Source organism: Prionailurus bengalensis, chromosome D3 (assembly GCF_016509475.1).
Source record: "Prionailurus bengalensis isolate Pbe53 chromosome D3, Fcat_Pben_1.1_paternal_pri, whole genome shotgun sequence".
NCBI classification, from domain to species: Eukaryota; Metazoa; Chordata; class Mammalia; order Carnivora; family Felidae; genus Prionailurus; species Prionailurus bengalensis.
This window is the reverse complement of record NC_057356.1, coordinates 57731136-57757817: the sequence shown is the minus strand read 5'-3', so window position 1 is coordinate 57757817 and position 26682 is coordinate 57731136. Positions and strand designations below refer to the sequence as shown.

Sequence of the window (26682 nt, the reverse complement as noted above, 5' to 3'; positions counted from 1 at the left end):
GTGTCCTGAGCTCAAGAAGGCCAAGGCTGGAGATACAGATCTGGCGATTTTTATCACACGGTAGGTAGTTAAACATCACAGGTGAGGATGTGAGAAAACAGGCACAGATTAGGCATAAAAACAGAAGGTTGCTAGGAAAGGACCCTTGGAAAAAACCAATACTTGAGGGTCAGGCAGAAGAAGAGTCAGTAAGAAGACTGAAACAAACTGATGAGAAAGACTGAGATAAAAGATGAGAAAATACTGATGAGAAATGCAGAAAATATGAAAGCCAAATAATACACTGAGTCTGGAGATTATCTAGAGGATACATAAGGACCAAGAGCTGCTCGATCAGAAAAGTCAACAAAAATCTACTGGAACTTCCAAATGTATCTGGTGGAGGCAGCTTTCTCAGATGTTCCAGCCTCAGAGGGCTCTAAATATTCATGTCCTGTTCAGAAGCAGATAAGATGCCTTGCAGGGTCACTGACCCCAAGAGTTCTCTTGAAAAAGCATACTTAGGCAGTACAGCAGCTTTTTATCTTGATGAGGTCCCAATAGTTCATTTTTGCTTTTAATTCCCTTGCCTTTGGAGATGTGTCAGATAAAGGGTTAGTATCTAAAATCTATAAAGAGCTCAACAAACTCCACACCCGAAAAACAAATAAACCAGTGAGGAAATGGGCAGAAGACATGAGTAGACACTTTTCCAAAGAAGACATCCAGATGGCCAACAGGCACATGAAAAGATGCTCAACGTCACTCATCATCAGGGAAAGACAAATCAAGACTACAATGAGATATCACCTCACGCCGGTCAGAGTGGCTAAAATGAACAAATCAGGAGACTATAGATGCTGGCGAGGATGTGGAGAAACGAGAACCCTCTTGCACTGCTGGTGGGAATGCAAACTGGTGCAGCTGCTCTGGAAAACAGTGCAGAGGTTCCTCAAAAAATTAAAAATAGATGTATCCTATGACCCAGCAATAGCACTGCTAGGAATCTACCCAAAGGATACAGAAGTGCTGATGCATAGGGGCACATGTACCCCAATGTTTATAGCAGCACTTTTAACAATAGCCAAATTATGGAAAGAGCCTAAATGTCCATCAACTGACGAATGGATAAAGAAGGTGTAGTTTATATATACAATGGAATACTACTTGGCAATGAGAAAGAATGAAATCTGGCCATTTGCAGTAACGTGGATAGAGCTGGAGGGTATTATGCTAAGTGAAATAAGTCAGGCAGAGAAAGACAGATACGTTTTCACTCATATGTGGATCCTGAGAAACTTAACAGAAGCCCATAGGCGAGGGGAAGGGGAAAAAAAAGAGAGGGAGGGAGGCAAACCATAAGAGACTCTTAAGGACTGAGAACTAAGGGTAGATGGGGGGTGTGGGAGAGGGGAAAGTGGGTGATGGGCAGGGAGGAAGGCACTTGTCAGGATGAGCACTGGGTATTGTATGGAAACCAATTTGACAATAAATTGTATTTAAAAAAATAATAAAGGGAAACCTTCTGGAAAAAAAAAGAAAAAGCATACTTATAGGGACTGGAAAGCTAATTTGTGATTATTCTGCCACACTGTAAGCAGTGTACCATTTTGCACAAACGCCTTATGAGGGTGGGGGAAAGGTAGGGGTGGGGAGAGTTGGGGGCAGGGGTGCTGGAAGGAAAAGTGGAGATGGCAGAGTGGTGATCAAGGTCTTGACCACAGATAAGAATGCTAGAAGGAACCAGGTAGTTATTCTTCTTTGTTATTTCCCAGTTCATAGTCAATGACTCTGGAAATTCAAAGTACCACACTGAAGGATGCTCAATGTCCCTACTTGTGGAGGTCTCCTGAATGTCCCTGAGAGCATTTACCCAAGGCTCCCACTTCGGATGAAAGGCACTGATGTCTTTCCAGATTCCCTTTTAGCACCTCCAGAGGAAGACAAGCTCATTAACCCCCGGAGCCTGCTCCAGGCTGTGTCTTGCAATACCTGATGTTCTTTTTGTCAAGTAAGATCAAACAAGCTAATTTCTGTTCTAAAGTTGAATACTTCGTTTCCATTAAACAGATTTTAAGATGCAAATTTGTAAATGTTGGTTACACACCATTATAATCCAATGCTTGGAAACAATTCTCCAGGGGTCTCTTGTGTTTCTGCAGTCTTATAAGCAGAGACAGTGACAGTCTTTATTCTGGGATATCCAAGGATGTGTGCATAGCAAATAGCTGTGGAAGACAGAGACCTTGTCTCCCCCTGGAGCAATAGACTGGTTGGTTTATAGCTTACTGTGATAAAAATAATGTCTCTCTCTGGGACAAAGGGAAGACAGATTTACTGCCCAACATAAAAGATTTGGGGTCCCCAAGCTCAAGGTTCCTCTCTGTGTATGCAGCTATCATACCAAGCTAACACTTGGGCCTATTCACATCACCTTGCAGGAACTGGGGCTTGGAGAAATGGCACAAATGCTGATACTCTGGCTACTACTATTGCTATGAGTAACAAAGTCTGTTGTCTCTGACCCTGGAGTTTCATGTCTTGTGCCCACATCCACAAAATTGTGGCAGGCTGACTTACTAACCTAAAAGTCAAGTCAAGCCTTAGACCCTTTGGAGTTTTTGATACCTAATTGCCACCTATGAAAGTACCATGTTGATCACCTAATACTGCTCTTTAACAACTATTCCAACACCATTGTGTACCTTGTCTTTACTTAAGCACACTTAAGATTCATATTTGGTTTACTCCAAAAGGATTCAAAACTGTTTTAAAATATGGTGCATGAGGAGTGCCTGGGTGGCTCAGTCGGTTAAGCATCTGACTCTTGGTTTCGGCTCAGGTTATGATCTCATAGTTTGAGTTCAAACCCTGTGTCAGGTTCTGAGCTAACAGTGCAGAGCCTGCTTGGGACTCTCTCTTTATCTCCACCCCTCCCCCACTTCAAAAATAAATAAAATAACATAACATAAAATAAAGTAAAATAAGATAAAATAAAATACGGTGCATGAAAACACACTGCAGGCAACTGTCATTTTCTATAAGAGAAAAAAGGGAAAGTTTTGTCCTTTTCCATTTTTAGAGACTGAGAAAAAGCAAGGCAGGAAAATCCAATGATTTGCAAAGGCTCTTAAAGCCATTCCATGGCAGGTGTAGCAGGTGGTGCCTTGGCCTTGGGTAGAGTTCCTGAGAGATTTTGTCTCACTGACCAAATGGCATCAAGTAGCAGCAGTCAGGTGAGGTGTGGGGAGGTGGGGCCATCCTGAGTCACAGAACCACAGGAATCTAGTTTCCTGCCAATTTGTGAAATACTGGACTGGAGGTGTCCAAAAGCTTTATGCAAGGGAACCAGCATGCATAAGGCTGATGACTGATGATATTCCATTGCTACTGTGCCAGTTGGAAACAGGATACCAGATGTTTCTGATTTCTGCCACGAGGATTGGGTAACTTAGGAGAGTGTCTACACCTGAAGGAGACTCAAAACATGTCACACAAGGAAGGTGACAAAGGTGCTCAGTCAATGGCTAGGAACAATGACAACAGCTGTGATGATGAATGACGCCCACGTGAAAAATGATCATTCATTTAAACCAGCAGAACATTTCATGATATTACTATACAGCTACATTTTACTTCTAGGTGAGAGGGTAAGGAAGCTAGAGGAATAGTCCTAGTTACCGGCACTTTATATGCTTGGATCTGTGAGAGAAAATAATCCGTTCAGCAGGTCAATAATTTCTGTAATGCCTCTGAGTGAATACTGGTGAGTAGGCCATGGCCACATCAGTCATATTTTGTATCTCCAAGGCCCAACAGTAAGATATTTGGAAATAATCTAGGAATCCAGGTACAGGTAGAAAAAAATCACCAATGAACTTATTTTTCCCTGACATAAAGTTAATATAGCATGGTAAAAATTTTAAATGCATCTCTAAAGTATTACTTCTGTGTGCAATATAGAGACAACTGAGCTAAAAATAAGAAAAATAATCTAGCCAGTATGTAGCCTTCCTGGCTGCATTAGTGGGTAAAAGCCACTTATAAGTGCTTGACAGCAGCTGCTTTCTAATAGGAAAGGTAATTTCTCTCCACTAAGCCTTAGGATGGACCCAGGTGTGCCAGCCAGGGGGCAGGAAAGCCACACAGCTCTAGCCTCCGAGGAAGGCAGTTCCTAACAGGGATACCCTGCAGGGACCGTCATCAACACCTGGTTTTGAGATGAATGGTTTCTCCATTCTGTTTCCATGAAATAGGCTCCCCGGATCTGACACCCACTGGGATAATAGGTTACTTTGCTAAAATGACTTCACTTGTGGGTACACAGATTATTGTTTTTACTCCTCAGAGAAACTTCCCCAAGAGTCAAATCATAGAATTCAATTCCAGTAAGAATACTGCACCTTTTCCTCTAATTAACAAAAATAACTTATTTCCTGACACATCGGTTTCTTAAAGTAACAGGAAATAAACTGGTGAGATATTCTGATGTATGCCATCAGGGCTCAGTGAAAATAAGGAAAGGCTAATTAAAGCAATGGATGGAGAGAGAGGCCCTTCATGTTTCCCTAAATTGGGGTAACATGTCTCCATTAATTGCAGCCCAGTGCAAAGGAGAACACATGCATGTGTTTGTCCCTCACTTGGGCCTGGTAGTTTCACACAGAGGAAAAATACTCCGACCATCACCAGTCTAGGCAGTATTGGGACAAACATCTGCTAGGAGCCACAAGAGGGCCAGATGGAAAAATAATTCAAGCACACATTGACTTGATGGTGGGGGTAGTGGCATAATTTATACAAAAGTTACAGCAGATTTAGCTGGGAAGGTTTTTGGCTGAAAGTTCTCACTCGATAGCACATAATGCTATTGGTCTTTTCACATTTACCCTTCTTTTGAAATATATTTTGTAAGGGCAAAGGTAAAGAAGTTTTTAATGTTTTCCTATCTTCTGCTATTAAAAATTATCCAGAATCCAAGCAAGGAGTTTCAATAAAAGAACTTATAAAGTGACCTTTAATCCTGAAATATATATAACTCAGTAACAAATAGCTGTTTTTCCTTTTCTTTGAAAATACAACTCTGAAAGGTAGGCTGCGATTTATGCAGATATTGGGGAAAGGGTAGAAGCAAAGGGATCATGTGGCGTTAATGTGCACGCCACCACAAATACTGGGGTACCACGATGCCCTGATAAATGGCTAGGTTGACGGTTAAAAGTGGGTTCTACCCCCAATCTCCCCCATTTACTCAGTTGCTCGAGTGGGTGTTAAATAGTAGCATTTGGGAGGAAGGGGCAGAGCATGACAGAAAAGTGAAGATTATCATCGTATGATTCCACAAGCAGAGAGAATGAAAAAGCGAGTCAACCCCTGGCACATTTGGACCACATAGTGCCAGGTGTTTGGAGCAGGACAAACATCTGGATGTGTGATTATATTTTTTTATTCTTCCCCCAGATGTTGTGACGTTGTAAATGTTAGGGCTAAGCAAAAAAATGCCTTCGAGCATTTAAAAATGGGGCCTGGTAAAAAAGAAGAGATTATTAATGGGATGCTGGCAGAATGTTTCAAAGAAGAATAACAAGCCAGGCTGAAAAAAAAAAAAAAAAGGTCATTCCATCATTGTACTTCTGTCATAGGGCAAAGGTGTCCAAGTCAGAAGGAAGTCTCAGCACCTTTCGGAGACAATCCTCTCATAGCATGTCTTCTTATACGTTTAAAATTTCTAATTGTATAATTCAGCTAGGTATTAGGACATAGACATCAGATTACTTTGCTGATTCCAACTGCTTTGGATAATTATTTAACCTATGATGAACACCTCTTGTAGATTCCACAAGAACCCCTGCTTTTTTTTTTTAAACAACCCAAACATCACACAGTGCTATTTCATTAATTTGTAATCGTGTCTCAGTTCAAGCCCAGTATTCCTATTTCAGATGCTCGCATGGTGATTTCAGCCAAACATTCTCTCAGTCTCTACTAATCCCTTCTCCATAGAGGAAAATGACATGTACTCTTTATCTCTCTGAAAGCATACATAAATAACTTTATTTCCCCCCAATGCATATTGCATATACCCCAAATAAGTGTTTTCTGTGTTCTTACTGGAGTTTCAAATATTCTGCCCATTTAATTGGATAGAACAGCCTCAAGTTTGATCATAGCTGGACAAAATACTTGAGGAACTGTCTTTTTGTCACAAACATCAAGGAGACTAAAAGCTTGGAGGACAAGCGATATTTATAGATACTGACACTTCTCTCTCAGCCTGGGGACCTTCTGTATTTCACAGTTTAGACAACCATTCTGGAAACAAGAGTGGGTACGACTCTTAGAGTTAAAAGTTCCAAGATTAAGTGCTGAACCGTCGCTTTGCAGGGGAATGTTTTTCGTATCGCCTCTGGAAATACCACAATTTAGATAGAGCAAGGATACCAGGCAGGGTCTGGAAAGCACAGAGCTGTCAAAGCACAGTCTGTTTTCTTGATTCTCAGAGTCTCAGTATTTTAAGACCGACATTACTCATCTATGACCGAGCCATCTGCCTGGGACAATCTTCCATGGCTCAGGGACCAGCAGGAACTGGACATGATGGAAAGCTGTGGCGAAGCCAGCCCGCTTCTGCAGAATGAGCCCTGAGGCTCGGAGAGCCAGCGGAGAATTGGACAGACAAGATTGTTCCGTTACATCCAGTTCTGCTGAGGTCATGCAGTCCTGCCTTGTTGAAATTAAGCTTTACGCCATATTTAGTCAGCCCTCCGAGAGTTAAAAGTTGAGCGTCTCTGTTGTCTTCAGTTGGCTAAGTTTTGGTCAGGCTGCAAGCCATAACACTCGGTTAAATTGAACAGTGCTAGCTGCAGGCTCGTCAACACGCACTGTAGACGCCAGTGCCCAAGACCCATCGTCTCTGTTAATGTGAAAGAAAACGGTCCCACCATTCTCAGGGCAATCGGGAAAACAGCTGATGCTCCCCGGCTGCAATGTACAATATTGTTTCTCTCCAAATAAAGCTAAGATGACAGACAATTTCCCCAGCGAGAGCCTTTCTGTCTGCACACAAGCATCTACAGCCACACCACGTGCCAGTAATCGTTACTATATTCCTTTTTTTCTTCTTCAACATTTCTATTTCCACCAGATCCACATTTTTTTTTTTCTGCTGGCTTTGATTAATTTTATTCTCCATCAGTTTAATTTAAAACAGACCGACAATTCCTAGGGCAAGAACATTTTAAAGTGGTCACTTTATTGGGCAGACCCAATAAATAAATAATGTCCAAATTACAGGGTACTAAGTTAATACCCTGTGATTTAGAAAGCAATGGCAAAGTAAGCCTTATTTTTAATATTCTTCCTTCTCAATGACCATGCATTGACAACCATTATACACAATTCTGCTTTAACAGAAGTGGCTCTCAAGGCATCTAATTTATCAGTGCAGTGAAGTCGCCCTGAGTTTACCCTTAGTTGCCCCTCAGTACTAGTTTGCACGTAGTAATGGTTCCTACTTCCCAGAAGCCTAACATTAATTTCCCTCTGCTCTCCCAGCACTCACCTTGGGGATGCTGAGATGTTCCCAGAGAAGAGGATGATGCTGCAAGAGCCTCTTGTGAGTCTAGAGAAGGAGAGCTATGGCTCAGAGGGGTGGGGGAGGCAGGGGCCGCCGGGGAGGTCAGGTCCAAGGAGAGGTCACCTCTGCCCCGGCTCGCGCTCCGGCTTCTCACTTCTCTCTCGTGCGCCTCGGCTGCCAACTGCTCCAAGTATTTGTATCTGAAAGTTAAATTCCAAAGGGTTTCCGTAAAAAGAAAGAGGAGCCCGTGGCCGATGCTTGTTTATGGATGAAACACCTGCAGAGTGAGCTGGTTTCCTGATGCACAGAGCACAGCACAGGGCTGGCTGGAGGACCAGTCTGCCAAAAACAGCCAGCGAAGCCAAGATGCTAATGATTAAAATCCCCGCATCATTCATAACCAAACAAATTGGGAGAAATGGCAACATCACACAGTCTCCAGGGACTGGATCACTGCTGCAGAATCCTACTTTGCTCTTTTAGGAAATGTGTACAAATAAGCAAAACAGCAATAATGCCCATTACAAAGCCCCAACAGTGACAGCTGAAAACCACACGCACTCAGAGCTTGCAGCTGTGAAATGGGAGGGCGCCTCGGTGTGGGGGAGAGAAACAATGCCCCCAAAATACCGAAAGGGGTTGCTGGACGGAGGCCTCTCTGAATTTCTGAACCTGCTTCAACGCTAACAGCAACGCGACTGGAATTTGCTTTGTTCTCCCAGTGTCGACCATGGAAACTTTTTTATATTCTAAAATATTTCTGAGTAGGACTCAGACATCCAATAGCTTGGACCTGACGTCACATATAGTTTATTCATCAAAGTCAGTTTAAAAGAACAAAGATACATCTGTTTTGCATTTCAGGCAGGCAGAACCCACTAACTGTTTATTAAGACCAGCTACCAATCATATTCCTCATAGTGTGCTTTATAGATCAGACCAAAATAACTTTGAAATATGTGCCTCTTCCAGATGTCTGCTAATTTTACCCACCATTATTTGTTCAGAAGTGAATTTATGAATTCAGCTGTAGCAGGTTTCTGTCTCACCAACCACTAAACTCTGAGACCGGTTATTCAAGACCGTCACTCAGATCCATCGGGATTCACTGCTTCTTCAGTCCCTCCCGGTGGGCAGGCCCCCCCAACCCTAGCCCACCAAAGCCCCCACCACACACGGCATTCCGGATTCACGCGCCCAAGAAAGGCAGAGCATATATATGAAACCCTTAAAAAGGATGCATTTAAAAAGCATGCATTTCTTCATGCATCCTTAATGTGGGCGTGGCTCCCCAACGTCTGCCACGGGTACCCCTGCTCCCTGCCAGGCCCGAGGCAATCTGCCCCGCAGGCCGGGCTCGCACGCGTGTCTCCCTCTGCGAAGCCTGCCTTGACCACCACAGCTGGAAGTGATCTTAGCCTTGCCTCTGAACTCATGTCGGATATGTAGTCCATTCAACTCAGATGGCATTTTACATTTACTGCCTGGCATATTTAGTCATCTTTTCACATGTGTGTGTCTGTTCTCAACAAGCAGATAATAGAATTTCTGAGAACAGAAGATTACCATCCTTTGTTCTTTCCCTTGGCGCCTTGCACTTGCCGGGCCCAGGGGAAGCAGGCAAGGCATGCGGTGAGGAACCCGCAAGGCGGCACCTTGCTGCAGGGGTCTACCCGCAGCAGCGGGGGCCGAGGGTGGCCGACGCATCTATTTCAACTACCTAGGGAAGGAGCTTACTTTCATGGTGAATCTCTGAGAAAAAATGCGTGAGGGGTCTGCATACACATACGTCTGGGCGAGGTTTGGAGAGCCTCACGGTTATGGGGCGAAGGAACTCTGGACTTCTCTTGTCAGCAATGTCACCTCTCAAAAGGTAGGAGAGGTGACAAAAGGAAGGTATTTCTGAACTTAATCTGGACCAGCAAGGAAAACCACCTGGCTATGGAATCTTGGAAGAAAGTGACCTTGAAGGCAAGAGTCAGAATCCCAACAGGAGGCATGTTCTAAACGAGATGGTGGCACAGTCGAGGCCAGGAATGCCGTGAGCCCAGGAGGAGCTTGTGAGGCATCCCCACGCTGAGTCCGAGCCTTCTGTGACAGGAGAAAGGGGCAGGCAAGGGAGGGTGTGCAATCAAGGGGACCTGCATAGGCCCAAGGCTTCAGGCCAAGAGGACAATCCATTTATGACCTTCATTTCAGGTGATCCAGCCCTGGCCCCTCGGTACCCTTCCCTGTGGGCAGCCAGACTGGCAGGTATGTGTGGGCAGAGATTTCACTTCACTTTCTGGGGGACTCCAGGGGTTATTCCTTCAGAGTCTGGATACGACTCCAAGGCTTCCTGCACACCCTTCACCTCCTAGATGTCATCCTCAAGGATCTGGGGGACATGGGAAGAGTCAAGGATTTCATAGGAATTCTCCTGAGGATGTTTATCTGGTAGATAAAAATGGCAGGGGAGGGGGCCTGAGGACTTGTTTGATGGGTGGAAAGTTTCTTTTACAAGATGAAATGAATGCCAGAGACGGGCCACACAACAATGTGAACATACCTAACACTACTGAATTGCACGCTTAAAATGGTAAACTTGATCTTCTGTGTATTTTGCCACAGTTATAAAGACTTTAAAATACAGCAGGGATGGGGGAGGGGCACCAAGGTCAATTGTCAGTAAATCTTTGTGGAAAAAGCAGTGCCAGTGGCCATCTGCAATGGGCCGGAGTGGTGAGGGGAGACTGGCATGCCTGGGAAGAGCCAGACCACCGGGCATTTAGAGCTTCACAGCTTAGCAACCTCTCCTGACCCATGTCAACCTCTGGCAGTTCCTGGGGAGGAAGCTTGCCCTATATCACAACCTTGTCTTACAGACAGACTCTAAGTGCACTTAGGGGCCCAACAGTACCTACTCCCCCTGGAGCCTAGCAGCCCACGAAATGAGGGTCCTACGTCCCTGTGGCTTTGCAACACAACCCCCAGCTGAGACTCTCCTGAAGCTTCCTGTATGCAAAGCACTGGGTTTTCTATCCACAGGCCACAGCCTTAAGAAAAGACTTTTCACTTTTCCTACTTTCACCTAAACACTCCCATTTATCCCATCTCTGCCCATATCTTTTGTTTATTCATTCATCTTTTCATTATTTATTGAACATTTGTGGAGTGCCTGTCATGTGCTAAGTGCTGCAGTAGGTACTAGAGATTTAATAATAAACACCCCCTCCCCCCGCCCCATGGAGCTCACAGTTCAGTGGGAGAGATAGGCAAACAAACCTTTTGAATGAATTCACACATCCACGAAGGTGGTGGGCTGCAGGGCTAGTGTTACAGCCGAGGGAGCATATACGGGCTTGGATGTCGTTCCCCAGGGCCCTATAGAAACTCTGTTTGATTTTACATTAACTAAACCTACTTACTGATAACTTTTCCTGCCACTCTTCTACTTGGGAACTCTTCCTTACATTAAACCAAAATCTGACTCCTTCCAAGTTCTATTCTGTCCTCAGACCAGTTAAGCAATGCTCAGAATCCTCTCTTACTGCTTCATTGATCACTTTCATGCATAATTTCCCAAATCCTAGCCTAGTCCTGACCTTCCCCTTGCACTCTTTCCCATAACCCCTGCCTGCCATAGGCATTTCCTATGCCATCCCCCTGAGACAAATCCTTGCCCTGACCCTACCCCAACCCCACCCCTAGCCTCAGCCTGGATCTCATTCCTTACTATTCCCTTAAAAAATTATTTGTGAGGGGCGCCTGGGTGGCTCGGTCGGTTAAGCGTTCGACTTCGGCTCAGGTTATGATCTTGCGGTCCGTGAGTTCGAGCCCCACGTCGGGCTCTGTGCTGACTGCTCAGAGCCTGGAGCCTGTTTCAGATTCTGTGTCTCCCTCTCTCTCTGACCCTCCCCTGTTCATGCTCTGTCTCTGTCTCAAAAATAAATAAACGTTAAAAAAAATTTATTTGTGAATGTCACTGAATCATGATCAGATAAAGCCTTTCTTCTAATGTTAAAGAAGAAGCAGCACCTCACCAGAATCTTACTCTGGATCTGCACCATTGTCCATAAACTAGTTTGCCTCAAATGCTGGAATGAGATAATACAAAATAAATCAAAATGAAATCAAACATGACTGGATAGCCTTTACACTTCAAAATAGCAAAACCACACTCATCTTGCTACACTGGATGACACAAACCTTAAAAAACCATCTGCTGTGATTCTGGCCATTTTTATCTGAGTCACTGCATTTCGAGAAAGAGACATGGGACCCAACAAACACACCTGGGTCTACCTTGAAGAGTTTCTAGAGGGAGCCCTCTTCCTTCTGAAGCTCTTTCCACCTCTGATCTCCAGTTACCCCATCCATTTCTGAATCCCATTATACTTGGAAATCTTATCTATTCCTGGTCTGCCAGGAACCCAACAGCTTTCCAAACAGGGGAAAAGTTTATACCCTCTCTCCCATCTTCACCAGGTAATTCAAGAAGCAAACTAATCAAGAAAAGTGGCTGGTCCAAACTAAAGGGAAATTCTTGGCTGCTTCCACAATCCTCCATGTAAACAGAGATGGGGCCCACATGAGGCCACGGAGAGGCCACCCCTGCACCAGCGAAGAAGCCCCAGGCAGATTGGTGACATAGGGCAAGGACTGAGGTCAGAACAAGAGGTGACAGGAGAGGAGCGGCAAACACCTCTCTCTCTACACAGGTCTTCCAGGCCTAAGTGATGCTATGCTTTGGTGAAAAAATCAGTGATTGCTATCCAGAAAGAGGTAGACTTCAGTGGTTTGGGACAATTTTGAGGTCAGTCTGGACCTTGAGATCTTCTCAGAAGCTTTAAAGCCTTGCTTGTGGAGACAGAACATAACAGTCAAACTGTCCAAAGTTAAAAAAAAAAATGCAGAATCTGGAGGGAAAGCTAAAAACTAAAATAAAATTTGGTTTCTTAAGCCTGGACATGAAGTCGACAGCATTTTCAGTCAAAGTCTATGCCCCCAATGTCAAAAACAGGTATTCATTAGAGAAATAGAAGTTTCTTATTTCTTCCACTCTAAATTTGCTGGCCACCACTGGTTATTATGGTGGCAATAATCTAATAAAACACTGGAATTAAAGCAATGCCATAGTTTTGTTTATAAGGCTGGCCTAAGCATCTAATTTTTTAATTGAACACAGACAGACTGAACTTTTCTTGTCCTCAGACTGTCTTGAACTATTTAGCTGAAGGTGTCTAAGAAAACTCAGCAAAGTTCCACTTATTGGCATAGTTCAGATTGTGAGGTTCCCAACTGGCTCTAGTAGGAAAATCAGCCTTTCCATTGCTCCATGTAGTATCGCCATCTGGTGGTAGAGGGAATAACTGCAGGCTATGGTGCTACAGGGTAAAAACTTGCCTTTTGCTGGTTTACTTCCAAAAAACGGTTTCTTTTGGTGACCTAAGTTTATCAGACACGGAATATATTCACTGTGTATATTTTAGTGATTTGAAAAAATAAAATAGCTTACAGCTTAAGTATTTTAAGTAAAGCTGTTGGTTCATTTGCTCCTTTATTACATACCTCCTTCTTAAGTGCCTACTATGTGCCAAGCACTGTGGAGGGCACTGGGACAACCAGGAAAACAAGACATGGTTCCTGCCATCCAGGAACTGAGTATAGTTCAGTAGGGAGACAAAGTAAGTGATCAGGCACATCGTGTACGAGTCTCAGGAATGTCTGGCACCTCAGCCAGCGCCTGGCATGGTTTGTGTGTTCAAATATTTGTTAAAGGAATGCGTGACCTGGAAGCACACAGTAGGGACACGTAGCCCAGACTCAGCAGTGGTCGTGCAGGGTATTTAAAATATATACCATATGTCAGTATGCTAAACTAACGTCCTCATTTGGTGAAGAGTATGGAGGAACAGACATACATTTCACACCACAATGGCACTAATTACTAAGTCTGTACTTTCTTGGAAAACGTAGATAACTAGGGCATCCTATTCCACAAAATACCAGTTACCCAAAGTCTTAGGTGACTTGAGTGAGCTATTTTAATTAACAATTCTCTTAGCATGCTTGGTTAAGAGTGCAAAGTCAAGTGCCATTTGGTTACAATGGGAAAGAAAATATATACAAACCTTTCTTCTCTTGCTTGTCTTTGCTCCTCTCTTTTGTCTAAATACTCTCGGCTAACAGAAAAATGCAGAAGAAACAAAATAGGGAAGGAAAAGAACAGAATTAGATGCTCATGAAATTGCCAAGAAATTATTAGTGTTTCATGAAAGACTGTTGCCTCAGAAATGGAAAGTGGTTGTGCTGGATTAAAAAATATATATATATATAAAGGCTACCCTTTCAAACTACTAAATGCAATGGATTTCCTATCGAATCACAGGGATGAAAACATGGGAAATCCTACAAGTTAAAGAAAGAAGAATTTAGGTATATGGGTGAGAGAGGAGGCGAAAAAGTTTTTTAAAAGGTGAAACAATACATAAATAAAATACGGCAACTGCAAGCAAGCAATAGCTTTCAGAGATGATTAACGTCCAATCAAGTCCTGCTAGCTCCACAATTTTCATCTCAAGGATTAAATCTAGGTGGGTCCAGGTATCTAGGCCATTTTGTGTTGCACTCTGCAGTTTGGACATTCATGCCACAGTGCAGGATTCTTCCTCTCCATCCCTACGCAGTGATCATGGGAAACTCTTGCTTTGTACATTCTCTTGTCTGCACTCGTGAGATGCCCAACTTTTGTCCACTTCCCACGTTTGTTGCTCTGCTCCTGCTGATGAGATTCCAGCTTGAATCTAAGTTTAAGACTTAGGATCAGCAACTTCTCAGTGGACCACTTATTTTTCTGAAAAATTATGACTTCGTGGCTTCCTAAACTGGACATCACAATGTAGCTTAAGTATTCTACCCGCCCCCCCCCCCCATGCACTGGTAACAGGATATAAAGGGACAGTAGGTCAAAGCAACTAAAGCAGCTTAGGAGACGGAGAAAAAGAAACAAAGACCCAGATTTGTTAGCATTTATGAGCACTCATCCTCATCACCTTCCACATTAGAAATAATATGTCCCATAACCCAGGAATCTTAAAATCATATTCAACAAAAATAAGAACAGGTAAGGATGCTCTCCAAGGGAAAAAAACAAAAGAAGTACAAATAACTTAAATCAATAAATGGCTGAATTACTATTTCCTTTTTCGAAATTCGTTTCATTCACATCCTCAGACTTTCAGGCTGGAACTAAAGTCATCATAATTAATAGTTGTATGTGGTCTGTCCTGACGATTGACCAGCACTCCTTCTTGGACAGGGTTCTTTTTTCCAGGATCTGTGTCTTACATGGGAAGTGAGACCCACTCAGGACGAAAAGCAAATAGTGGATAGTTACAAGCACGGTCTGTACCTAGACACACAAGCATATGAATGCACAGCTTAGTATTTGTTACAATGCACTCTTGTCCTATTCTTCTGGGGCTTCAATGATATGAATGCAAGGCATTTTGTTACTGTTCTATAGGTCCCTGATACGCTACGTTTTTTTCCCAATGTTATGCTTCATTTTTTAAACTGGATAATTTCTGTTGTTCTACCTTCAAGTTTACTGACTTTTCTCTCATCTCCATTCTGCCATTGATTCCATCCAGTGAATTTTTTATTTTGATTACTGCATTTTTCAGTGCTATATGTATTTCCACTTGGTTCTTCTTTACAGCTTCTATTTCTTTACAGAGACTTATTTTTTCACTTGTTTCAAAAGTATTTGCCCTTACTTCTTAGGACATGTTTATAGTAGCTCCTTTACAGTCTTTGTCTGATAATAACATCTATGTCCTTTTGCAGTTAGCACATTTTGATTCTCTTTCCCCTTTAAGAGCCTTGTGGTTTTTTTCTGTGACACGTTACACTGGATTGCATCCAGAACATTTTAAATATCTTGAAATGAGACTCTGGGTCTTCCTTGAATTCTATGAAGAATCTTATTTTCTTTAAGCAGGCAATCAACTGGGTTAGGTCCAGCCTGCCAGTTCTGACACTGGCTCCAATATTAGCTCAGCTTTCAAATATTTTTAATGCTATTCAAAATGAGCCCTTGTGTGCACCACCCAGTAGCCAGTCCTGGACCTTGAGTGGCGGTCCACTCTGTATTTAGTTCTCAAAGTCTGTGGTATGCTCTGGAAGTGCTGAGCCACATGTGCACAATTGGGAGATGAATCCAGAATGCTCTCTTAATTTCTCTACCCTTTGTGACTTTCCTATAATTTCTCGGCTTCCTTGGGTCTCCACTCTTGGCCCTGTAGCCAGAAAGCTTGGGCTTTATTTTCCATGCTCTGGTGCATACTTTGAGTAACTCCGTCTGCACCCAGGGCAGCACAGCAGGACGCAGAGAGAACGAGGGCGATTTGCCTAGTGCTCTTGGAACCACAGCTCCTTTGGTCAGAGGAGGGGTGCCCTCCCTCAGAGTTTCAGGCACCTGCCTGGACACTGCTGCCATCATTGTGCTTCGGTAATAATACAGCTTGGAGACTGGGGTAGGGAAGAAGGGGAAAAAAATATGAAAATACAGGACATTTCTCCAGTCTCTGACTCTTAGGAACTCCGTTTTCTGCTCCTGAGTTCAGAAAGAGAGGCCTTCTCTTAGAGCTCTTTCAGTTCACACTTGGTACGCACTTCTGGGTTTGGGGGTACCTCTGAGGACACGCCAGGTGATGAAGAGGAAAGAAAAGGGTAAACTCTCGCTGGTTTGGAACTCTGAATGCTAGCCTCTGTCCCCAGTTCACTGGCTCCCTTTTACAATTCAGAGTCTTCAGAGCTCTGTGTGTCTGTCCACAGCTTCGGGTGGCACTCAGTGGCACAGAAGAGATGGGAGGGAGTGTGCCGACTCCATCTTCCCCTGAACTGACACCCTGTTTTAGTAGGTTTTCAGCCCAAATCCTTGTACGTGCAAACTATCCTCTGAATCTGCTGTGTCAGATTCGCCGCTGCTCTGAATCTGCTGTGTCAGATTCGCCGCTGCTATTTGGTGGCAAACTATGCAAACTCTCAGAAAGCCCTGACCAGGAAGGATTTCACCTGTTCCAGTGGTTTTACAAATTGGTCTTTCCAGAAGTGACGACTCGCAGAGTTACCTCATGAGAAATGGTGCATACAGGTCAGGCATTTCCACATATAATTTGGTAAAAGTCCAACAGTTCAGGGTCTGCTATGCAATCACAGTGGAGGAATGATGTTAAGTTGACTTCGTGCCAGCCACTAACCCAGCCTTACAAAAGCCAAGATTAGCGTTTCACTCAGACTTGGGATATTTGTTGCCATGTAATAGTGAATTATAGTTAAGGCAACTTTACAACTCAGCTTCTATTTTGACCATTTCATACTTACCTGGGTCCTGGAAAAATGTAACAGAACCTATAAATCCTTATTGACACTGCTTTACATTCTTTGTGGGTTTAAATGGGAGTCATTGAAAGGGGATACTGTTTGCCAAAGAAACTAAACTGACGAAACAGGAAGTGAAGATGGGGTGAGAAAGGAAAGCAAGAAAGAACACAGAAGGTCTAGGAACCATGACTGTGCCGGTGACAAAGGCAGCGATGAAGAGGGGGAGAGGATGCGAGAAAAGAGCAGAAGGAACGAAATGTGTAAGGATGGTCTCAGCAAGTGTTTTGCATAGAGCACTGCACAGCACGGAGCTGGCGGGGAGAAGGAGAAGTGGAAGGAGGTTGACCAGGAGGTTGGTGAGAACAGGTGCACAGGCTGGAGGAGAAACGGAGTGACATTGAACTCAGCTGGGGCAGACAGGCTGAGACTGGAACACAGCCTGGGAGCTGGATGGAGACCAAAGAGATCAGTGGGATAATGGGCTGGGAGTAATCGGCAGAATGGCTTTCTCCTCCATAGGAAGAGAGATTATTGTTTAAAAAAATACATTGAAGATTGCAACAGGGAGCAAGGAGCAAAGCAGAAAGTGGGAAATGCATTTTCTTTTGGCATCCAATGGAATATGAATAAAACATGAGTAGCTTTAGGGGGAAATGACAAATTAAGTTAAGACAATTAGGCTCTCTGTCTTCAGGAAGGCCTGGATAAGACCGTTTTAGATAATGGAGGCCCCAAAAATACACAAGCTCCTAATTGTATTTGGCTGGCTTTCTGTGCTTCCTGCCATATGGTTAGAGGGAAACGGCCATAACAAGCCAGAGCTAGTCCGTTTCAGGAATGTCTTACAGTTCCTTAAAAACAGAGACAGAATCTAAAGCAAACATATTACTATCAAACCCTTCACACCAGTATTCATCATACAGAGCACGAAGGCATGCACTTCGATTTTCCATTATTTAGAGAGTCTTGAAATTCCTCTTACTTGAATTTGTTCCTTTCTTCCCGTTCTATTCTCTGCAACCTTTCTTCTCTCTCCTGCCGCCGCCTCTCTCTCTCTGCTGCCAATGACTCTTGATGCTGCCTAAAGGATGATGTGAGAAGACCACTCAGTGAAGACCTAAAGATACAGAGTTAATGTTTTAGTGGCTTGGCCTGTGATTCAAAATACCCAAGTAGGAACCAGCCAGACTTCGGTTTCGAGTGAGGGTCCAGTCCGCTGGTACCTAGGTATTGCTGGGGGGAAATTACTGAGCGTCTCAGATCTTCATCTGTAAATGGAGGTAAGTAGCCTGCTTCGTGCGCCAGGAGGAGAAGAAGGTACTAATGTGCATACAATGCTAAGCACCATGCCTGGCACATAAGCAGTCATCAATAATAGGTGCTGTTATTACCAAAAAGAATTCTCATAAATACAGATTCATCCTCTCTCCCACTCCCTTTCTCTCTCTAGAGAGAGATACACACACAGTTTTTTGTAGAGGTTAATTCTTTTTTTTTTTTAAATTAAATCCAAGTTAGTTAACATACGGTGTAATCATGACTTCAGGAGTAGAATTTAGCAATTCATCACTTACATACAACACCCAGTGCTCATCCCAAGTGCCTTCCTTAATTCCCATCACCCATTTAGCACATCCCCCGATCCATCTCCCCTCCAGCAACCCTCAGTTTGTTCTCTGTATTTAAGAGTCTCTTATGGTTTGCCTCCCTCTCTGTTTTTATCTTATTTTTGCTCCCCTTCCCCTATGTTCATGTTTTCTTAAATTTCACATGAGTGAAATCATATGATATTTGTCTTTCTCTGACTTATTTTGCTTAGCATAATATACTCTAGTTCCACCCACGTTATTGCAAATGACAAGATTTCATTCTTTTTGATCACCAAAAATATTCCATTATATATATGTGTGTATATAGACATATATATACACCCACACACAATATACACACCTATACACACACATTATGTATATTATATTATACACACACATCACATCTTTATCCATTCATCAGTCAATGGACATTTGGACTCTTTCCATAATTTGGCTATTGTCAATAGTGCTGCTATAAACACTGGGGTGCATGTGCCCCTTCAAATCAGCATTTTGGTATCCTTTGGTTAAATACCTAGCAGTGCAATAGCTGGGTTGTAGGGAAGTTCTATTTTTAATTTTTTGAGGGACACTCCATACTGTTTTCCAGAGTGGCTGCACCAGTTTGGAGATACACACGCATTTTAAACTTGATCTATGGAAAGACGTTATAGAATCAACATTCAATCTAGAACTGTTTTCTATTTTACATATGCTAAAAATATTTTACCATATACCAGCTTCTTGATATACCTTCTCAAAATAATCATGTCATCTTAAAACAAGTGTTAAGATAACAGATGAAGAAAAAAAAGACACAATACTGGTCTGAAATCTGACTGAAAATAAAGAAATCTTATTCTATGTCAAGAAGCATCCAAGAACATACAGCATGTTCAAAGGACTTGACTGCTGGTGATACCACTCAATATGGACTGTTCACTGAAGATGGCATTATGGGGACAACTGGCTGCGAGAGGCCTCAGTGAGGGATCAGGGTGGTGGGAATCACAGGAAATGTTAAGTCACAAGAATGGGTGGGAAAAGAAAAAATTATGTAAACTCATGAAAAATACAAAAGGGGGTTCACTGGGAAGAGGGGTCTGTTGGACCTCTGGACAAATCTGTATGGACAATGAGGCCTTCATTTGTTGAAAAAATTCTAAAACTAAGATATAAATATTGCTGAAATATAGGTGGGATGAAATCCTACTTGAATCCAGTGAAAATATGCCTCCCTGGTGGGGAACACAAGGTTCCTTAGTGCGGGAGAAAGATGGGACTCTGGTATCACTCACATTCGGCCATAAGTCCCACAACCATCCTCCTTAGCAAAATGGAGCTGCCTCTGGCTGTCAGTCAGAAGCAGAGGGAAGAAGCCACCATTCCTGCCGGCTACAGGAAGGGAGTAACCAAATCCCATATTCCAGGCTCTCTCGGGAGCTACTTCATCAGCCCTGGACACTTGGGCATGGATAGAATGTGAGTTCTCCTTCATATAAATGAAATCTAGACTATCTTTCTTAAGCTGTTACTTATTTTTTTCTGTCATGTGAGGCTAAATCTAATCCATAGAGTGTTCAGGTTTACTGTACCTCTCACGCAGTGACTGACAAATTGTTACAGACATAACAGATTGTTTCAACCTGATTAATAAGTTTAACAAATGAGCATATATACCTACTATCCCAAAGTGGAGAAAACACATTCTTCTCAAATACAGAGACCACCAATCCTGCCACAAAGCTCATAAATAAATGCCAAAAATTGGTTTCATATGGGCTACCCTCCTCTCAACAATGTAAATGAGCTGGAATAAGATAAACTTTAAAAATTGATATAATTGGAAAACTGAACACTTCTAAATAGTTCAAGCCAAAGAAGAAAAATACAGAAAATTAGAAATGATCCAAAGGGTACTATAATGAATACAATATATATCAAGATTTATAGAATACTTCTACAGTAGTATTTAGAAGGAAATTATCACCCGAAGTGTTTGTATTAGAAAAGAAGTAAAAAATAATGAGTGGTCAACTCAACAGTTTGAAAAGCAACAACAGAATAAATTCAAATAAGGCAAAATAAATTCAATAAAGATAAGAACAAACATGAATGAAATAGAAAAATATAGAGAAAATTTAAAAAACCAAAGCTGGCTTATAATTTTTAAAAATAATAATACATTCTGTCAAAACTGTTTAAGAAAAAAGCTACTAATAAGCAATTTTCAAGAATGGCACATAGATACAAATATGAACATAACAAGAGACAAAAATATTTATGAGAAAATGAGAAATTTCGATGACAATACATTTGGAAACTTTGAAGAAATGATGTTTTTCTAAAACTGATTGAAATCACTGAGGAAGAAATAGAAATTTTAGAGCTCTATTAACCTTTAAGAAATTGAATCAATTAATTACAGATATATCCATACACACCAAAACAAAACAAAAACCCCACGAGGCTCATATTTTTAAAGGTGATTTCTACCAAATAATCAAAGAAGAATTCATCTTAATCATATACAAAGTTTCAGAGAATATAAAAGTTCCCCAGCTCATTTTATGTGATTAGTAGTAGTCTGACACAAAAACTAAACAAGAACAGTATGAGGATAGAAAGTTATATACTGATTGCAAATATGAACACCACTGCAAAATCTGAAATAAAATCATGCTGTTTGTCCAATGAATCCAAGGATGTTTAAGATGAATACATCAATGAATGTAATTTACCACATTAATAGGTTATAGGAGAAAAACCATGACTACCTCCGTAGATGTAGAAAAAGCTTTAAATACAATACTCATTCATTAAAAAAAAAAAAAAAAAAAAAAAACTTTAGCAAGCATAGAACTGGAGACAATGTTCTTAACCTGACAATGGGTATTTAGCCAACATATTTTTTTAAACTATGGTAAACATTACTCAATGCTGGAACATTAAGTGCATCTTAATGTTAGAATTGATCAATCAGCGGGGAACTGATGGACTATTTAACAATTGGTACTGAGAGGATTATTAACCACATACAACAAAATACAGTGAGGCCTTCCACATACCAAACACAAAGAAAAATTCTGGGATTGGAAAATGTAAAAAGTAAAAACTTTGCAATATTTATCTCAGGAAAGAATTTTTATACCAGAAACAAAAAAAGTGCCATCAAAAAGGAAAAACTTTTTCCTTTACATATATTAAAATTTACATATATTTACATATACATCACATATACACATATGTGCATATATGTATATATACACATATATACATATGTGCACATATACATATATGTACATATATGTATATACACACATATACATATATGTATATATACATATATGTACATATATATACATCATTTACATATATTAAAATTTAAAATCTGTATGCACTTAAAAGAGTACAGAAGTTAAGAATAAAGAGAAGCCACCACTTAGGAGCTACTTATAACACATATAAACCACAAGGATTAGTATACATATAACAAAAAGAACCACTCCACATTAGAAAAAAAGAAACCACTCATGGAAAAATGAGCAAAAGATAATGGGCATTTTGCTGAAGAAGAGAATTAAATGGCCAACAGATATATAAGTGATGCCCATCTTCACTAGAAATCAGGGAAAAAGAATACAAGTTAAACCCATAATGAAATATTATTTCAAACGTCTCAGATTGCAGATTGACCAAAACTAATGCCTGATAACCCAAAGCATCGGCACAGAACCAGACAACAAGAACTCTCTTCCATACCTTCTGGGGGCCTAAGTTGATATAATCATTTTGGAGAAGCACTCAATACAACTGAGGATGTGCATATCCTACAATCCAGCAATTCTACTTCTAGGTTTATACTAGAGAGTAACTTTTGCATGCTGAAGATGGCAGATACGTACGAGAATACCATGTGCTACGCTGTTTTGCACTGTTAATGGTTAATAACTAGAAACTATATAGGAAAACAAAAATATGGTATGTTTTTACAAAGAAATACTTTATGCATGTGAAAAAATAGAGTGAAATGGACTAACATGGATGATTCTCAAAAGCACAATATATTGACAGCGAAAAGCAGTCTGAAGAATATGAACGATATACTTTCATTTCTATGAAGTTTAAATACATGCCAAGCAAAACCATACACTATTTAGGGGTATGTTTATATTTAGCAAGAATATAATAACATATATGGAAATGACAAAGCCAATTTCAGGTGGTCATCACTGGGGAAGAAAATAAATCAAAGGGACAAGGGCTTCAATTTTATATACAATAGCTCCATAATTTTCTGTCATTACCTAAAATTTTCTGTAAGCCTGGAATATATTTTTGAAGCTATTCTATTGCTCTTTAAGAATCAAAAATACTTCTTGGGGCGCCTGGGTGGCTCAGTCGGTTAAGCATTCAACTTTGATTCAGGTCACAGTCTCACGGTTTGTGACTTCAAGCCCTGCGTTGTGCTCTGCACTGACAGCTCAGAGCCTAGAGCTTGCTTTGGATTCTCTCTCCCGCTCTCTCTGCCCCTCTCATGGTCATGCTGTGTCTCTCAATAATAAACATTAAACAAAATTTGTTTAAAAAGAATCAAAAGTACTTCTCTTTTAACATCAAGTATCTTTGAAGCCCCGAGCTAGGTGAACCTCAAAAGTTAAGTCTAGCTCCAGAATTTGAAAACAAAACATAAGGTATTCTACACAGGAGAGTTATTATTTTAGGACTATGTGGGGAATTTGAATCCAGCCCAGCTTCCCAGCCTGCCCTGTGCGGTCGTCTCCTCAAGTGCTAGCATCTTTACCTTCTGAGTTCTCTTTCCAGAACAAAAGACAGGAGCATGCTTGGTGGTCTGTGCTCATGCTTTGGTGAAGAGCAGAATAAGGACCTTGCCATTCCCCCTTATCCTTCTGACTTTAGTTTCTTCTAAATGTTTGCTCTGATCTCAGGAAAGACTTAACACGTAACTTAATAATGGGCCATTAGTGGCTGCGCTAATGAAGTCAAAGTGAAGCCTCTCTATACCACACATTAACATCATTTCCTTACGGAAATTGTGAATATTGGAGCCTGAATAAAATTAAAGTAGTATTAGAACTTGAGAACGTTAAGTAGTGTGTCCAGTTTAGTCAGGTCGGTATGTCATTCCCTCCTGCAGATTTTGACCCTGCCCACTTGGACCACCTCGTAAGAACAGATCTCATATTGACTTGCTGGCCAGAACGCAACAGCAAACGCACTGATGAGCAGCCTTAACAACACGGGAAGTCTCCTTCCTTGGTTCCTCTGTTCTGAAAGAACTGAAATGCGAGCTAGCTCAAAGCGAAGCAGAGTGGTTCCTCTATTCTGGACATGAAGCAAAATGCCTTGAGCAATTCAAGATCCATTCTCTTGAGCACACTAACACAGATCCCTGTAGCAGGAAGGGAGAATTTAAAGACCTCCCATGGGCTTTTCTGTCCTAAATGAATAGAAGTCACTTTGATCATACTGGAAACAAAAGGCTATAAACATCATATTAATAAATTTCCCTAGGTTTTCTGGAGAAGCCCAACATGTGAGAATATAAACTGTGAGAATATAACATGTGAGAATGTAAACTGTGGTCCTGTTTCTGGAAATGGGCTCAACCCATAATATCAATGCCAGAATTCACTCAAACCATACAAAAGGGAATCCCAAATCAACCTTTAAAAAAAAAAAAAACCACCAAAATTCAAGTTAGTATGGTAAATTCTCCTTAGAAGGGCATCATTAACAAATTTTTACCTTTCGTATTAAGTTTTTCAGGAACAATCCTTACAGCGATTGGAAGGTGCTGTCATGTTTAATCTTGGCTGGTCTGAGGACCAGCTATGGCAAAAAAGGAATGAGCACAAGAAGGTTTAGAGAAAACCAGAGCATGGCCAATCGCTGAACCCCGGTGAGCCTAGTTTACTTGTTTGTAATTCGTGATAATAATACTTGAAACTCATGAAGCACCATCAGGTTAACATGAGTTTATGTATGAGCTTGCTTAGAACAGCATCTGGGCTGGAGCACCTGGGTGGTTCAGTCAGCTAGGTGTCTGACTCTGGATTTCTGCTCAGGTCATGACCTCACAGTTTGCAAGATCGAGGCCCTCATCAAGCTCTGTGCTGACCGCACAGCTTGCTTGAGATTCTCTCTCTCCCTCCTCTGCCCCTCCCCAGCTCATGCGCACTCTCTCCCTCTCTCAAAATAAATAAATAAACTAAAAAAAAAAGAACGGCACCTGGGCCATCCTGGGTATATGACACATCTTGTTTTATGCTGGGAGCCTAAAATCTCTGGGTGCAAGGGAAGGCTAAGCTGCAGGATCAGGGCCAGATCTGGAATGTGACACTGGCAGCGCCCAGCCTGAGAGGTGAGAATGGGCCGGGGATTGACGTGAACGTTCCCACCATGGCTACCAGCTGGGTGAGTCACCAGGGCTGCGCGCCACCCCGGAACACATCTGGAAAGCTGAAGTTGTCTGCGATACAGCCGAGGCAGCTGCAGCTGAGTGAAGCCACGTAAGAATGCAGGTGGAGAGGAGCCAGAGAGAGATTTTGCAATGGAGCGGATGATCTACTCTGAGTGAGAGGAATTGCAATATTTAATCCTGACCATACCAGGCTCCAGGGGCTTCCCCAGAAACCCATCTGGTTAAAGCCTCCCTCACCGAGATGTCTGAAACAAGAATTCCATTTCACTGAAATGTGTTTGGTAATCACAGTTATCACTTACAGAGACAATACCACGTGGTACTATTTTACATGAAATGACTCTTTAAAAAATTCTTTAATGCTTATTTATTTTTGAGAGAGACAGAGACAGAATGAGAATGGGTTAGGGGCAGAGAGAGGGAGACACAGAATCCGAAGCAGGCTCCAGGCTCCGAGCTGTCAGCACAGAGCCCGACGCGAGGCTTGAACTCACAAGCTGTGAGATCATGACCTGAGCCAAAGTCGGATGCTCGAGCGACTGAGCCACCCAGGCACCCCTACATGAAATGATTCTTTTAATGCCTACAACCTCTTGTACTCAGTTCTACTATTCCCCTCTTTATAGAAGAAGAAACTGAGGCCAGAAGAGTTACATTGAGGACACAGTAGAGGTGGGCATTTCAACAAGCCTGTTGGCCAGAGCCCCAGTGTTAACCAATGTCTTACAGAAAATAAAAGAGAAAGGAATACACTTCATCTCATTTGATGAGGACAGCATTACTCTGGTGTAAGACCATTCTGGAAGACAGCTTGGCAATTTCTTAAAGAGGTAAACATGCACCTACAATAGGACTCAGCAATTTCATTTCTAGGTATTTATCCAAGAGAAAAGAAAGCACATTTCCATACTAAGACTTGTACACAAATGTTCATAGCCAAAAATTGGAAACAACTCAAATGTCCATCAACAGATAAACAAACTGTGGTATATTTGTATGGTGGAGTACTATTCAGCAATAAAAAGGAATGAAGTATTGAAACATACAACAAAATGAATGGATTTCAAAACAATTATGTTATTTGAAAGAAGTCAACCCCTCCCCAAGAGTACATATAGTATGATTACATTTATATAAAACTCTAAAAAGTGTAAACTAATCTATGACGACAGAAAGCAGACCAGTGGTTGCCTAGGATGAGGAAGGGCAGCCTTGCACAAAAGGGCATGAGAAAATGTTTGGGGTGATGGATATTTGCATTATCTTGTGATAATGGCTTCATCTGCATATACATATGTCAAAACTTCTGCTCAACTTTTTTATGTCAATTATACTGGAAAAGCTGTGTAAACACACATGCTCCCTTGGTAAGTTTGAGTTAAGTAAAAGTCTTATTTGTGAAAGAAGCAAATCTTCAACACTTTTTATTTAAAAAAATGATCTCTGGTGAAATAGTAACAAAAGTCACACTAAGTTCACAAATTATCCGATATTTGAAATTATCACTGAATTCACAAGCAGTTAATTTCACATAAGATACAGAGGTCAAAGAATGGTACTGAAAGGGCAATGCATTGGTGCAAAACCATGAGGTTGTCCTTACAACCTAGCTGTGAAAATCGGGGGTCACTTGATCTAAAGATCACAGGAGAAGAGGTAACTCTGGGTTGTGCCAAGCAGTATTTGCTTGCCCTGGAATGAGGAAATGTCAGAATCTTCTT

At 41.7% G+C, this 26682-nt stretch overlaps 1 protein-coding gene across 16 annotated transcripts in view; it reads right to left on the bottom strand.

Moving 5' to 3' along the window:
* The window catches only part of FHOD3 (formin homology 2 domain containing 3), a 476592-nt gene that overhangs the window by 78410 nt on the left and 371500 nt on the right, over window positions 1–26682 (bottom strand). For 10 of the 16 annotated variants that reach the window (XM_043558633.1, XM_043558622.1, XM_043558632.1 and 7 more), the window contains 3 exons: window positions 17907–18041; window positions 13669–13719; window positions 7541–7755 (listed from right to left, as the gene is read on the bottom strand). In XM_043558633.1, the coding sequence (XP_043414568.1) occupies window positions 7541–7755; window positions 13669–13719; window positions 17907–18041 (401 nt within the window). The remainder of the gene's footprint in view (window positions 1–7540; window positions 7756–13668; window positions 13720–17906; window positions 18042–26682) is intronic. The other 6 variants (XM_043558634.1, XM_043558636.1, XM_043558625.1 and 3 more) reach the window with 3 other exon arrangements.